We start from the raw sequence: 15,571 nt of genomic DNA, 5'->3' as shown, positions 1-15,571 counted from the left end.
CATGGTGGGCAAAAGGTGGTGGAGGAGCCCCAATGCTACCAAACTGCCTATATCTGGACATCAAGGCAGGGATGTCCAAGTCAGCCCTGGCCCTCTCCTTCTGTCTTGTGGATAATTCTGGGGATGATATTATGCTTCTGGAATAATTCATGCAAACATGAAAAATCAAACCACTAACATTTTTACATCAGTACATGGTTTTGATCAACAACTAGGAGAAAACAAAGCCATAGCATACAGTACAATTCATACAAGGAACGGTGATCTGTTCTTGAATGTTGGCATGTAATAAAAAAATGTAAGTATGGCCTAAATAGCATTTGAAGTAAGGTTTGTACATACTTCGCACAGCATTTTATCAGCTTGGCAAGTCACCTATGCTAACGAAGTATAAAGACTGTAGCTGCTTGGTTGAATCATTATGAATTTAAATTAGAACAAAATTTCCTCCCTTATGTGTGTGTATATATGTGTTTGTGTTCACATAAGGGTATGATTCTCATTCACCTTTGTCTGTATCTGCCATGTGGTGTTTCCATGATATCTGCAGGTTAAGAAATCATTACAGAAGTTACCAAGTTTCCCTGCAAGAAAAAAGTAGTTTGAGAATTAGAGTTTATATTAGGAAAACCTTAAAGACTATAAAGAATATGCTTGATAGAGCAACTGCCCTATTTTACCTCCTCAAGCCAAAATGCAAACAGCATTTTGGTCATTCTTCCATTGATTCACTGAAGGACAAATAATGTCAGTTTTTAAACAAAAACAAAATTTCAATTTTGTTTACCTCTTCAGCAGTCCAGTTGGATGTCAGCTACCATTTAGATGGGCCAATAATATTGATATTTGATGTCAGTTCTTATTCATTACTGCGCCGAAAATGATGCAGAAGTCAGATCTTTCAGATGCTCCTATGGATGGCCAAAAAAAACCCAGGGACTTCTGACTGCATCTAACAGACACAAACAAGAAAAGAACAGAATACAAAATCAAAACCCTGTCTGCTCTTATTGTTATCTATGTATTCCACGTGTTCACCTCTTTGCATAAACTCCAAGCCAGTTACTTGCAGAGGTTACCTAGTAATATCAAACATGTTCAATTATACATGCAAAAGGGCTAATAGGTTCTTCCTCTAGTTTATTTCTGTCTCCATGCATAAGAAATATAATTACAGAACTGAATTACATTTTAAGTACAGATTTTAGTATCATTAGTTAACTATTTTCAAGCTATCAGATGTTGTTAGAAGTAACAAAGTAAATCTGTTCTGTCTCTGTGTCATGGTAAAGAACAAAATCTGCATCACAATACCCTCATTTCACCTGTTGGCAAAAAGCTCTTTCTAGTAAGAATAGAACTCTCAAAAAACTGCATTAGAAGCCACTTCCACATCCAGTCCCTGAAATTTTCATGTTATTCCCTCGTTTTGGAAGTAATTTTGCTGGAATGCTCTCTTCCCTTGGCCAAGCACACTGTTTAATCACTTCCCACCATCTCTGCTGCTATTGTTATTCACAGGCTCCTACAGTTAGCATGAATATGCTTGTCTTACACATTGTGTGTAGACCAGATAAGTTGTTCTGAAACCACTCTGGAAATGTTGGGTAGATCTATCTTAATTTTGATCAGCGTAAATATTCTTGCTGTCTGCCTCTGACATCAGAGTTCTAATATAGAAGGCTGGATAAACAGGTAAGAATATGTCCCGCAGATAGCCTAGAAGTAAAAGAATTCCTCCAGCTCTTTCTGTGAGGAAGCTCCAGTATGTATGGAGTTGTCTGACCATGTTCGAAAGGCCAAGTAGATACGTGATGGACTGGTTTGAGTGGGGATGGCTCTCCCAAGGTAGTATATCCCTGTGTCCTTGGGAAAAGAGACAGGCTTTTAACAAGGGCTGGGATTGAAAAAAAAAGCCAAGCCTGATTTTTAAATGCCAGTTTGTGTCATACAGTTTCTCATCACCATTTCTAGTTTCTTATCAGAGATCATTTGCAAAGAAAAACTTAGTAATAGGTTTTGACTCAACAAGTCAATGACAGAGAAAAAGCCTTTTTTCTTTCACTCATGGTAGACGATGGTGACCGAGAAACCTTAAGTGTCAGTTTTTAATGAACCAACTGCTGCTAGAACTTCTGCACTTCTAAATTGGGCAAAATGCAGTTCTTTTGCTGTCATTCACCCAAACCAGCATGGAGAAGTGTAGATTTGAGAAGACCTTCCTTTGTTCTTCTTCCTTGTGGTAGGTTCTACAAAAGCAATTCAAACCGATCAGGAAATGGAAAGCAAAAAATCTTACTGTAACAGTTTCAGGGGGGACCTTATTGCTCTCTACAGCTATCTGAAAGGCAGATGGATCCAGGAGGTGGCTGGTCTCTGCTCCCAAGTAACAAGTTATAAGACAAGAGGAAACCGCCAGGGGAGGTTTAGGTTGGATATGAGGAAAAATTTCTTCCCCATAAAATGAAGGTGGTCAGGCACTGGAACAGGCTCCCCAGGACAGTGGTGGAGTCACCATCCCTTGAAGTGTTCAAAGACTATGTAGATGAGTCCCTCAGTGATGTGGTTTAGTGGTGGCCTTGGCAGTGCTGGGGAGGTGGTTGGACTTGATAACCTTAAAGGTCTTTTCCACCCTAGTTGATTCTGTGATTGAACACTGCTGAAAAAGCTGCTGCCTCACATTCTCTTTTCTTTCCTTGCCATGGAAAAGAGGAAATACAGTTTTCCCAATTTAGAAATACAGTTTTTTCCCAATATTTTTATAGACATCACTTTCAGCCTTCTCATCATTACAAGATGGGTATCTGCCTGTCTGCGGGTATTACCTTAAGGCCCTGTGTTCTGTAAGAGGCATTGCCTGGTCAGTTTTTTCAGTCCCCTCTTTGTGGTGTGTGCTCTTTGTTGAATCCCTGTAGTTCTACATTGTCTTGGTGCTGTGAGTGGACGACATACCTCAGGTTAATGTGGTAGCTACTAGCACATGGACTCTATAGAAGTGAGATAGCAGAGGGACAGCTCCTCTTCCTGGGGGCAAACTGTGTGTACCATGATGGCTGAAAGCCTCTAGTCATGGTCACTGAGACTTCTGTGCTCCAGAAGTGGACCACATGGAGATGTTGTAGATGAAGAACATGGGTTAGGAGCAAAGCAGGTGTCTGCCATCATGCTATCTCATTCATTTGTTTTGAGCCAGCAGTAAATGAAATATTTGACTTTTCTAATTGAAGCTTTTAATCAGTTTTTGCTCTTGTTTAAATATTTGCATGTGATGAAGCTTTGTCTAAATTCTTCGTGATACAAATCTGGGGTAATGAATAGGCATCTGGATTTTAGACATTTCTGTAAGGCCCAAGAGGAAAAAATGTGGCATCATTTTTAACTAGCTTTGGCATAATTTGGTTTTGGGTAACTAAAAAACCTGTATGTTTTAGGTCAGATTGGCCCTTAGAAAGATCCTCAGCTGAAACCGAGAATTACCTGACCGTACAGCACTTTCTTCTATGTTTTCAGACTTTATATTTACAATTACAAACATATTATGTCCACTTGTTCAGAACTATAAGTAAAAGAGATTCTCTCCTTTAATGAGATTTGGTTTGCTGTGTTCTGTGTTCTGCAGTGAATGTGAACCTCTGCGTATGCACTACATGAAGCAGGCACTGTTTAGTATGCAAAACTGCAAGCACTGTGCAAAACTTTGCCCTTCTTTCTTGGAGGAGAAGAATTAATTTGTGTATCCTAAGGAATGAGGGTTTTTTTTCAAACGCCTCTCCTGGCCCAGCACGCCTGACTTTTGTGTGGCAGATGGACACTGTGAGTCCAGGCCCCAGCATAATTCTTTATTTTAACAGCTGTGTTTAAAACATGTCCTTTTGCAAACCAATCAAAATCAGAATGCAAAGATCCTTCTAGGTTCTTTTAAATTCTATTTCCCACCTGCAGAACAGTCAAACCTGTCTCTCTAAGTGATATTTCCCAGGAAATTATGTTTTAAAAGACATTGGAAAGCAGCTCACCATCCCTACCCTGTAACTCTCTCATGTGACAGTCATTTTCTCAATAAATTGAGACTTTATCCGCACTGCTGCTGTTAGCACTGACGTGAATGGGAATCACTGCAGGTGCTCAGTGCTAAGTTGTGAGTCCAGGGATCCACATATGTCTGCTCACACTGAATTTGTTCCCTCCAGCTCACCCAGCACTTCCAGTCTGATGTATTCAGGTGTAGATGGGGGTCTCACATTCACTTATCTGGGTTACCTGATCACATATGCTATGGTTTTGCATCGGCTGCAAGCAGACAAGTAACAGCTCTTCCAACAAAAAGCCCGTTTGTACAAAGCTGGCTTTTCAAAAGGGCTTATACTGAATTTAGGTTACAGAAGTTAAGGTTAGACCAGTGATTTCTGTTTGGTATTTTATTTCTATAGAATATTGGTATTCTATTTCTATTTGGCAAGAGGACTCTTTGAACTGTTCACCACTTAACAGATCATGGCCAAAGGGAAGGAGGGTGCTTGAAACAGTGCTGTATACATGGTTGTGTAGTATGTGTGTTCATATAATAAAAACTTGAGCTTAACAACAATTTATACAAGAATGAAAGTAGGGCCAGATTTGAAAAGGCCTCCCTGTTATGAAAATACAGTTTATCTGTAGGTGAATAAATATCACTATTAGAAGGTACTTGAATATCAGATCTATTTAATCTGAAAATAATTGAGAATGCACAGCTGAAGTCCATTAGGGATAGGAATGATGATTATTCTATTATCCTGTTATTCTATTTTGATGTTGTGTTGGGTTTGTGTGGCAAAGTTTTGGTCACAGGGGGGTTACAGGGGTGGCTTCTGTGAGAAGCTGCTGGAAGCTTCCCCCATGTCTGATAGAACCAATGCAGCCAGCTCCAAGATGGTCCCACTGCTGGCCAAGGCTGAGCCCAGCAGCAATAGTGGTAGCACCTCTGGGATAATGTATTAGAGAAGAAGTTATGGGGCAGGAGGAATTGCAGCCAGAGAGAGTAGTGAGACTGTGAAAAACAGCTCTGCAGACCCCAAGGTCACTGCAGAAGGAGGGAGGAGCTGCTCTAGGTGCAGTAGCAGAAATTCCCCTGCAACCTGAGGTACAGACCATGGTGAGGGCAGGCTGTGCCCCACAGCCTGTGGAGCCCACAATGGAGCAGATATCCACCCAGAGCCCATGGAGAAGGTGATACCCACCTGCAGCCCATGGAGCCCATGGTGGAGCAGATGTTTACCCACAGCCGATGGAGGAGGAGATATCCGCCCACAGCCCATAGAGGACCCCGCAGTGTAGTAGGGGATGCCTGAAGGAGGCTGTGACCCCATGGGCAGCCCGTGCTGGAGCAGGCTCCTGGCAGGACCTGTGGCTTCATGGAGAGAGGAGCCTGTGCAGAAGCAGGTTTGCTGGCAGGAGCTGTGACCCCACAGGGGATCCACACTGGAGCAGTCTGTTCCGAAGGATTGCACCCCATGGAATGTACTCACACTGGAGCAGGTCATGAACAGCTGTGGCCTGTGGGAAGGACTCATGTTGGGGAAGTTTGTGGAGGACTGTCTCCTATGGGAAATAATGGGATGGTATTTGTTGAACTGAGCATTCTTTTGCCTGAAATACTTCAAAATGGAGAAACATTCATACACTTACCAGAGTTCAGAATTGGGCAAGCTTCTGTGAGTACATTTTATATATTGTTGATATTTCTTCTTATGCATTTAATTTCCCTTTAAAAATGCCCAAAGACAAGATAAAGAGCCAAATATTAAGTTGAACTTTTTCATTTTACATGTTCCTTTGATAGTTCCTGATTAAAAAAGCATGTGGAGTTTACTGACACTTATTTCCTTTTAGTTACTTAGATGTTCTGCATTTTTAAATGGACTATTTCCCATTTCAGCAATAGATCTATTGCCACTAAACTAATTTATGAATTTATGAAAGTATGTATTACATCTGTATTTTAGCATTATTGCAGTGGGTACTACCCAGATTTAAAAAATGTACTTATTTAGACTTTAAGGAACTGAATGACGATGAAATCCCTGTACTTGAACATGGTGTACCCTAGGAATTTGTTATGCTTGTTCCTCTCAGGAGGGTCTGATCAGGTAATGATGGCACCTGACTTCACTGTAGTCATGGTGACTCTCAGAAGACAGAGGAAAGCCAGAAATGGCAATTATCATTCATCTCCTGTCACTGCACAGCTCCCAGATTTCAAAGGCACTTCTTTGATGGTTAGAAAGGAAAACCAAATTTGATTATTTTAAACCTCCCTGCAAAAGATACTGCTTCCTTTGCAGTACTGTTTCAAGTGCAGTGTCAACTACAGCTAGCTGTAACTGCAGGGAGTATAGTGATGTTGCATTTCTTATGTAAATTTATGCAAAAGGTTTCTGCAAGCCTAGCAGGTGTTGTTGTCCTCAACCACCACCAGGCACTTCCTGCTACTCCGTGTGCAAAAGGAAGAGAGATTCCCTCTGTTTCGCACAGCAAGAGGAAAGCATGCAGAGTGCATGTAAACAGATGAGAGACCCATGAGACATGGTTCTTTCTGAAAGGCAGTAGAACTGGAAATTTTGATGCAACAAAGTTCTGCCATTTCCACTGATTACTTTTAATGGAGCTCCTCCTCTGGTGGACACAAGGGGTGTTCTTTGTGAGTCTCACTATCCTCTGAAAGGATAAAATTAATCACCTAGAAATAATATAATTTTAGGATACTCTTCATCTTGATCAAAATCATCAGTGACAAAATGAGGATAAAAAGTAAAATAGATCTGTCTTGGCATCTTTATGTGATGGCGCACATATTTGCCCATTTATCAGCACAGACTTCTCATCCACATGTTTTTTACACTTCCTAATACATTTTTTTCTCCTCCACTTGTAATAGCTGTAGACTTTTGGTCACTGTTCACTTTAAAGAGGCATCTCTGTGCCTCTACTTTCTGTAGTAAACATCCCTTCTACTTGAAACCCTTCCTGAGGACTGTTTGGTTGTTTGCACTAATAGGACTCACCCCTCAGCCAGCACTTATCCATGTGCCTCTCCCCCTTTGTGTTTTCCACCAGGACTTGCTGTGTCCAGCTGCATGCTGCTGAGTACCTGTAGATGATCCTCATATTACAGCTGAAGCTGGTCAGGTCCCAGTATATACCAGCAGTAATTGCAAAGTATTTAATCTTGAACCATAATTTAGAGTGGCTAATTTGAAGACCCCTCCATTTTTACAGCACTTCTGATGTGCTAACCTTCTCTCACCTTCATTACAGTAAGTGATCAGTATGTCTGTGTTGTGGACTGCAGCATCACATGAACGGGGAAAGCGTTGACACAGAATTCCCCTATTATGTTTGTAAAGCATGTTTTGTCTTACCACCTTCATTATAAACCTCAGCTGCTGGGGCGCCTGAAGGAAAAATTGGCAGCAAAAGAATTGGAGCTGGGACAGGAATGATCCCTGCTTCCCTCAAGCATAAAACATCCATTATCCTGAGGCATCTCCTTTGGGCTACTGGAGTAGGTACTGTTACTGCCTTGTAAATGGCAGTCAGAGAGAGCTTGAAACAGATTCTTGTAGTTTTGAATCCATAATGTTTTTTAATAATAAATATTGTATTGCCTGTTTTTTCAAATGCTCAGTGCACGTAGAGCTGGCTTAGAGGAGGAGGATGCTTTTGCCACAGAGCATGCACAGTCAGTACACTCTCAAAACATGCACTTTGATCTATAATATCTAGGGATTACAATAGATCAGTCATCACAATAGGTATGGCAAAAATAACCAAATTCTTGCAGCAAGTTGTATCAGTTCTACATAGGGCAAAATTAGAAGTTTTTCATTGACAACTGCTAATAAAGTTGGAGGGTTCTTTTGCAGGAGCCAACAGTGAAGTTCTGAGAGAACTTCTGAGATTCTTTCTGCATCAATATCTTGGATTCACCTCAACTCCAGAAGAACTGGTGTCTCACCAGTTCATGTTTACTCAAAGCTGTAAAAAATGTCACAGGGAGTGAGGCCCACCCAGTTGCTTGAGTTCTGGGTGTTCAGTTGCTTTGAAACAGGAGTGGTCCTTTGTCACTTAGATCACGATGCAGAAGTCAAAACTAAAGAAGGAAAAAGCTAGTAAGAAAGCATGTGGGAAAGCACTGGTGCTGCCTCTCAGTAACCCTTAATCACCCTTTTTTGCCCACTCTTGATGAAAATAATTATTAAAAATAGACCACTACCCTTTCAAAGTTGTAATCAGTGCAGCTCTGTATTTTTGCTGGGCTAAGTAATTCCATGTCTTGCTAAGAAGATGGTGTTTTAATTTGAAATTGGGATGATTTCAATCTGATATTTCAAAAATGGGTGGTGATTGATTAATCATCAGTCTAATAATGGACTACATCTGCATTTTTTTCCTCCATCTTTATCATATTTTACATAATTCATTTGGCTTAATTGGACATTAAAATCTTTTTCCTTGTAATGACTACAGCAAAGTCACTCGCCCCTGCCTGGAGTTTCTTGAGATTCTTATGCCTTCAGTCACTGCTGCTCAGAAGGCCCAATTCCATCCCATGGGACGGAGTGGCACAGGAGTTGGACTCTGCCATGCGTGTGTGCCCCCTGTTGTGTTTTCTGAGTGTAGTTAGGTTTTGCATTACAGGTAACATGAGGTATTAACTCTCATCAGGTTTCTGATGTGCTTCATGCTGTAATGTGGGAGGTAGTGATTTCTTCTCTTAAAAATATTCACTTAAACACATAGAAAATGATGGTAGATTTAAGTGACTGTCGTGGTTTAAACAAAGTCAGCCATAAATCACGCAGTCATTCACTCACTCCCCCACTTCTTGCCCTCCCCCTACACCCGGAGGGACGGAGAGGAGAATCGAAAAGAATGCGACTCCCACGGGTTGAGATAAGAACAGTTTAGTAACTAAGGTATAACACAAGTCACTACTGCTACCATCAATAATTATAATGATAAAGGAAGAGAATACAACACCTCAGCACCAGCCAACCGATAACTCGCCCAACCCCACCCGACCGAGCGTCGACCGATACCTCCTCCAACCCTGCAGTGTCCTAGCCCTTCCTGGTAACTCTCAGTTACATCCTGGGCATGATGTGCTGTGGTATGGAATACCTCTTTGGTCAGCTTGGGTCAGGTGTCCTGTCTCTGCTTCCTCCTGGCTTCCCCTCCTCCCTGGCAGAGCATGAGGCTCAGAAAGTCCTTGGCCAGACCAAACATTTGTGTTATCAGCTCTGTTCCCAGGCCAAAAGTCAATACACAGCACTGCACCAGCTACCAAGAAGGAGAAAAATGACTGCTACTGCTGAACCCAGGACAGTGACTTAGGACATGTCCCACAGGGAGCATCTTAGAAATGCAGATTATTCAAGTCTGTCTCAGTTTGAGGTAGCTGAAGCTATTCCTCATGTGGCCGCTTTGTCTACTGGGGCTTAATGGCAAGGCGTTTCAACCACACTTTGTGTACACAAAACAAACTCCTTTTGCTTTGTTCAGAGACTGGTAACAAGACTGGTAAAACTGGTACTAAGCTCATCAGTGATTTGTTAGGCCAGAGGAATATTTAGTTATTCCAGGAATAACTCAAATAGTAACGGTAAAAAGAATGAAAAGCGGAAAGCTCATAGGAGTATTCAAAGTGATGCCACTTTATAGATTTTAAAATGGCCTGTGGCCAGATGCAGATGAGCTCATTTAACATATGACTTACCCCTTTCTTTTTCTTTGAATGGCACGTAGCTTCAAATTATCCTTAAGCTTGATTGCATTCCTGGTTTATTTCTTCCTATTACCCCGTGTCTCCAGTTCACTTGATTTAGAACAGACACATGATAGAGGTGACATCAAAAGAAGAAATGGTGATACATAAGAGCTGGCTAATCAACAAAGTCCTTTTTGAGTGTTTCTAGCTTAGCAGCTGCCTAGGTATCAGTAATAATTAATGCATTTAATAATATGTCTGTGGACTGAGTATGCTGAGGCTGATAGAATACCTGTTTGCATGTGTTAATGTGTTATCATCAGAACCCTATGTTTTCTAATTTCTGTCTGCAGATGAAGTCTGCTGCCTTTCCATTGGAATCTGGCAAAATATGCTACTGGGTGTTGCATTTTATGCGCAGTATGTTTATACCTGGAAGATATTTATAAAAAGTCTGCAGACTATTCACAGCAAGAACTGGTTAATCTTGCTGCTGAGAAGATGGTAATCTCTTTAGAGCTGGACCATCTTCTCTCGCTTGTTTCCACAGCACCTAGCACAGTGGGATGGTGCTCCCAGACCACGTTTCTCCACCACTGCTTCTGTTCAAATGGCATCTACAAGGATTGGGGGTTGGGGGTGGGGCTTATCCTTTCTGATTCTGTGCACAAATCACCTTGTGAAAGAGAGCTTAAGTAACAGGGTAGAGTGGTTCAGTGTGTCTGATACATATTAACAATTTGATCATGTAAATTCCTGGGAAGGGAAGATTTGTTTACCCCTTGTGATTCTTAGGGATCTCTAGTAGAAAGGGGGGAAATATGGCAGAGAATAGGATAGCAAGATTGAAAGAGGATGGGGTATGTATCTTCCTTTATGGTAGAAAAATGAATTAATGGAAGGAAGAACTTGTAATAGAAGTAGGTCAGGTTGTTTTCCTCAAAATTATGCAGCTAGTAACAATCCTTCAGTCAGAACCAGTGGGAAGGTCAAGGACAGCTCTACAGTTGTACTTTGCATCAGGGACTGTCTCTGATCAATGTTTGCATAATATCTATTTCAGTGAAGCATTCTTGATGCTACTATGATCTGTTAGCCAGACCTTGCTGTTACTTAACAGAGAAATGTCATACTGAAAATCCATGGGCATGACTGTTGGTGACATAAGTAAGAGTCACAGAGCACACACCAGAGTGTCTTCTATAACTGTACTGAGTGGGTTTTACGCAGTCTTATCCAGATAGGCTGTCCATTGATCTAGTTCAAAATTGCTTAGTTACCAAAGCTGTAATTAAGGAGCATTTATTAAACTGAAGCACATCGGACACATACAAAACAAGTTTGAAGACAGGCGTATTCTAAAACAAAACAAAACCACCACCACCACCCCCAAATAAAAGGTATATTTTACTAAAATGCCTCTATGGATAGAAAAAAAACCAGGAGTAAAATGCAAGAATATTTCAAAGTCATATTAAAAGTTATGAAATAGCAGGTGTAAGGGATACTATCCTAAGTGGAATGTTGATAGTGATGGACATAATCTTTGCAGAAGAGAATGAGGTGTGGAGAGAGGATGGTGAGGTGTGGAGAGCTGGTCCAGAAGCTTAGTGAGGAATGGAGGCATTTTTCTACATGCACGTGCTCAATTCTTCTTCCCTTTACCGGTGTGATACGTAATGATAGAAAGGAGATGTCACATTTGATCTCATGTCCCATCCTCCTTTTTTGTAGTTGCTGCTGTGTGTCAGCTTCACCAAAACCTCTGCTTGGCTGAGATAAGCATCTTTAAGCTCACTGAAAGTCAGGGCTTCCAAAATTGGTCATCTGTTTTGCAAGAGTTGCTTTATAAAAATCAGGAATGGGTACATTCATAGTCAACCCCGATTCCATGCTGTCTGAAAAGGGTGGGGAGAAGAGAAGGAAGAGCTTCAGCTGTTTAGCCTGGAAAATATGGTCCAAGGGGGGATATGAGTAATACTGTAAGTGGAATGCATCATGGACAGGGAAGAAGGGAGGAGTATTTCTGCAAAAATACCCCTTGTATTTAACCTAAAGGATATAGTATGCATGTGAACATGTACTTTTAAACTTCTGGTTTATGCTTATGGGCTGAAAAGTTTATAAATGCAAGGAAAGGCAGGCTTTTGATCAGCAGTGGAGGCTGGATAGAGGATCTCCTACTAATCTGGGATTTAGTACTTTTATTGTGGCACATGTAGGAAAGCACTGATTGTAAGAGTAGGAGACTGGATTTGATGCCTTTCCAGTCTTATATCCAGGATGATGCTTTGGTTTTGGTTATTTGTTGCGTTCCACACCCCCCCCCCCCCCCTTCAAAATTCGCTTTATTGAGATGGAGTTTAAGCCATACAACAATTTGAAGTGTAGCTATTGTATTTGGGTTTTTTTGTCATTTGTTTCCCAACTTGCATGCTTAATCTTGTTTGTATACGCTAAACTTTATGAAAGGAGCCAAATGAAATTAAGAAGAATTAGGTGGGTACAGTTGGTGAGGCAGTTAAACAAATAGCCTTTCCTCAATACTCAGCATCACAATGCTGAGGGGGGATGTAGTTATGGTTACTGAGCTTTTTTGCAGCAGGTGCTGAGAGCTTGCACATTGCTGGCTAAATTCTCCAAGCAATGATTACTTTGATTCTCAGTGTTACTCTGTATTACTCCCTGTAACAAGCTAGAGTGGAGTTTTGACATCTCAGATCTCCTCCAAATGAACCTGAAGATTTCATTATATTTATATCATGATAGCGTTTCACAGGCCATTACTTTCTACTTGAGAAGTCAATGGATATTTTCAGATCTTAATTCCTCTATTTGCTGGATAACTCCACATATTTTCTTGCAGGTATTATTTATGTGAAAGACACAAAAATTAACTGAATATAAAAACATCACGGATGCAGCATCTGACCCATGTTTTACCTGTTCCATACCATTGTGCTTCTCCTTCAAAACAATGTAACTTAATCTAATCTTACACTCTTGCATAAATTATAAAATATATTGACTTTGATAACTCTGGGTGCAAACCAGCTGAGCTGGTTTGAGGATTTTAAATCTTTATTTAGGAGGTTAAAATGAAAAGCAAATGTTTCTGCATGGGTAGCTAGGGGTTTCTTTCTATTATGGTGGCGGGAATTGGCTAAACAAAGTAAAATTTGGGCATTCTTTACCCTGCCTTGTTGGATTTTTCCATTTGTTCATATGCTACGTATTCAAAATACTTCTGCCACTGTTTTAGTTGTTGAGGTTTTTTTAAATTAATGTTGAAGAGAGACATGGGGGCATGCTCCTGCTGTCTTTCCTTGCATAGGTAGTCCCTCCATGTTTCTGACTCACTGAAATGAGTGAGATTGTCCTAAGCATGGCTGTTAATGAATGATGGAGTGTCTGTTATTCTCTAATGTTACGCTTCACACTGAAAGCATGAGTAGACAAGTTAAAAATCAGGGCTAAAGGGCCATTCCTGTGTCTCTGTGAGAAAAAAATGTGTAATCACAAGCCATGTTCTTAGAGAACACTGGTATCAGAATTCAAAATAACCTTTTTTCTCTTTTTTTTACAGTTTCTCCTGAACTGTTCTCTTTAAAACTCATACTGTATTGTTGCTGTTCAAGTCCCAATAGTTAAGTGGCTGTGACAACCTCACATACAATAACATTACGTGATACCCTTTCTTCTTTGCAGAAGTACTAAAGTGATGCCTTTATTTTGTTCCCAACATTGACAGGGTGATTTGATTGCTTCCTGCGACTCCTCCGGTATGATGAAGCTCTGGGACATTCGGAAATCAGTCCCTGTTTTATCTGTAGATGCAGGCCCACGTCCAGCCAACCAGGCTGTCTTTGATCACGCCGGTAGGATTCTATTTTCTCATCCTCAGATGTGGTTTATTTTGAAACCTCTCTGGTTCTGAATCCAGATAGTTTGTGTGAAGCAGCATGGATGTGTTCATTTTCAAGAAGAGCTGCCTGATTACGCCAATGGTCAATACCCTTGTTTTCTATGGACTAGCTTGGCAAATTGGACTAATGATCCATATGAAATGAAAAATGTGTGGTAACAAAAAGTGCAATTAATTGCAAAAGTACTTCATAAAATGCAGAATTAATCACTGGAGTTAAAAACCAGCCACATTACCTGCATTCTAGCGATGTTTATTCTCCATTACTGTTTGTTCTTTTACTTGCAAATTCTGTAGTTGCATTTCATAACCAATCTTCCGAAATCCTCTTATAATTGCCTCAGAACTTTACTGTGTCGACAGGACTGCTTACTATGTGTGAAGAATTGAATTAACCAGCTGTTTTTCATCATCAAGCCTGTTTTACCATGTCAGCAATATTGTGAGTGAACATGCATTTTCATTTGAAGAGGGACTGCTGTAAACCATATTTTTTGGTTTAAAACCAATATTAATCTGCAGTTCCAAAGCATGGACAAACATTCATGTTGCAGCACAGAGTTAGATCCTTGCTTAGGAAATCGTTCTTACTCAAAGGTAGTACAATATGATGTGATATATAATGTACTATATATAGGTATATTGAAAAATACATATATATTTGCATTATATGTTATGTGGATAAAATGTAATGCTTCAATAGAATATGAGATATAATTCAGGAATAATTATACAAAAATAATAGTATGATATTTTGTCATAATGACCCACATACTGTGAAATGCATAATACCAATATATTAAATCACTTGGCAGAAAACTTTGCAATCACATTCTATATTACTTCTACAGTGATTTCAGAGATGCTTCTGCTGTACCATTAAATAAGATACTTTCATTTCCAAGGGGAAAAAATTGCATTGACACTGTCCATTTTTGACAAATTTAACCACTATTCTTTTTCTGTGTGTAATTTGGAATAAGAGCTCATTTTTTATTCAGGAGGATTTGAAGAAGCTTTGCATTTTTGTTTCTGGAGTATAATGTTGGGTCATTTGCAAAGGAGTCACATCCCTGAAAAATGCCGTAGCAAGATTTCTAGCCAGATGGGAACTCTCCAGTAGAAAGATTATCAGCTTCAGGTGATCTAAATGGGCAAATTTTTCCATCATTTGGATAAAATTCAAAATATCCTCTGCAGGAATAACCGCACAACAGAGATATCAAATTGGGATGGATGACCAGAATTTAAGGTCCCTTCAAACCCTAACCATTCTGTGATTCTGTGAGGCTTAATGCAACAGGATGCAATCACACCTAACTAATGACAGAAAAAGATCTAGCTAGAAGGGGCTATTGCAGTTCCTGTTGTTACTAATGCCTACAGCACCTAGCCAGAGATGGAGGACACCATCCACTTACCAACTGAACAGGCAGTATCTATTCTGGATAGGTACCTTGTACAAATACAAACATAGTAATATCTATTTGTTATGGAGCAGTATTTAATTTACTTAATGAGTGTCTGGAAGTGCCCCACATCCAGGAGGAATGATGTGGTGTTCTTTAGCAAAGCTGTACTTGCTTGGGTGCAGCTGCTTTGGGTACTGTTTGCAATGCAGTGTGAGAACCAGTCTGATGTGAATACCTCTGGAACCTGGGTTTGTGGATGTTCAACTCATGCAGACACCATGTTGTCATAGCTTTTTTTTTTTTTTTTTTTTTCCTAAACCAGAGTGGTCTGAGTAATCCTAAAAGAGTCCTTGATACATCAATGAGAAAGTCTGACTGATGTGCTTGCCTGTAACAGAAGAGAAGTAGATGGATAATCCAGCAGGTTCCTGCATTGTTTGTCTAAACAGTAATTCATGAATTTGGTCAATCATCTAAACTACTCAG

At 40.3% G+C, this 15,571-nt stretch overlaps 1 protein-coding gene across 1 annotated transcript in view; it reads left to right on the top strand.

The window, feature by feature from the left end:
• SPAG16 (sperm associated antigen 16) overlaps window positions 1-15,571 on the top strand; it is a 432,582-nt gene that overhangs the window by 306,865 nt on the left and 110,146 nt on the right. Inside the window, exon 16 of the mRNA XM_065669744.1 lies at window positions 13,500-13,626. Coding sequence (XP_065525816.1) covers window positions 13,500-13,626 — 127 coding nt within the window. The remainder of the gene's footprint in view (window positions 1-13,499; window positions 13,627-15,571) is intronic.

The sequence above is a fragment of the Lathamus discolor genome, chromosome 3, assembly GCF_037157495.1.
Source record: "Lathamus discolor isolate bLatDis1 chromosome 3, bLatDis1.hap1, whole genome shotgun sequence".
In the NCBI taxonomy this organism is placed as follows: Eukaryota; Metazoa; Chordata; class Aves; order Psittaciformes; family Psittacidae; genus Lathamus; species Lathamus discolor.
This window is presented reverse-complemented; position numbering and strand designations above follow the sequence as displayed.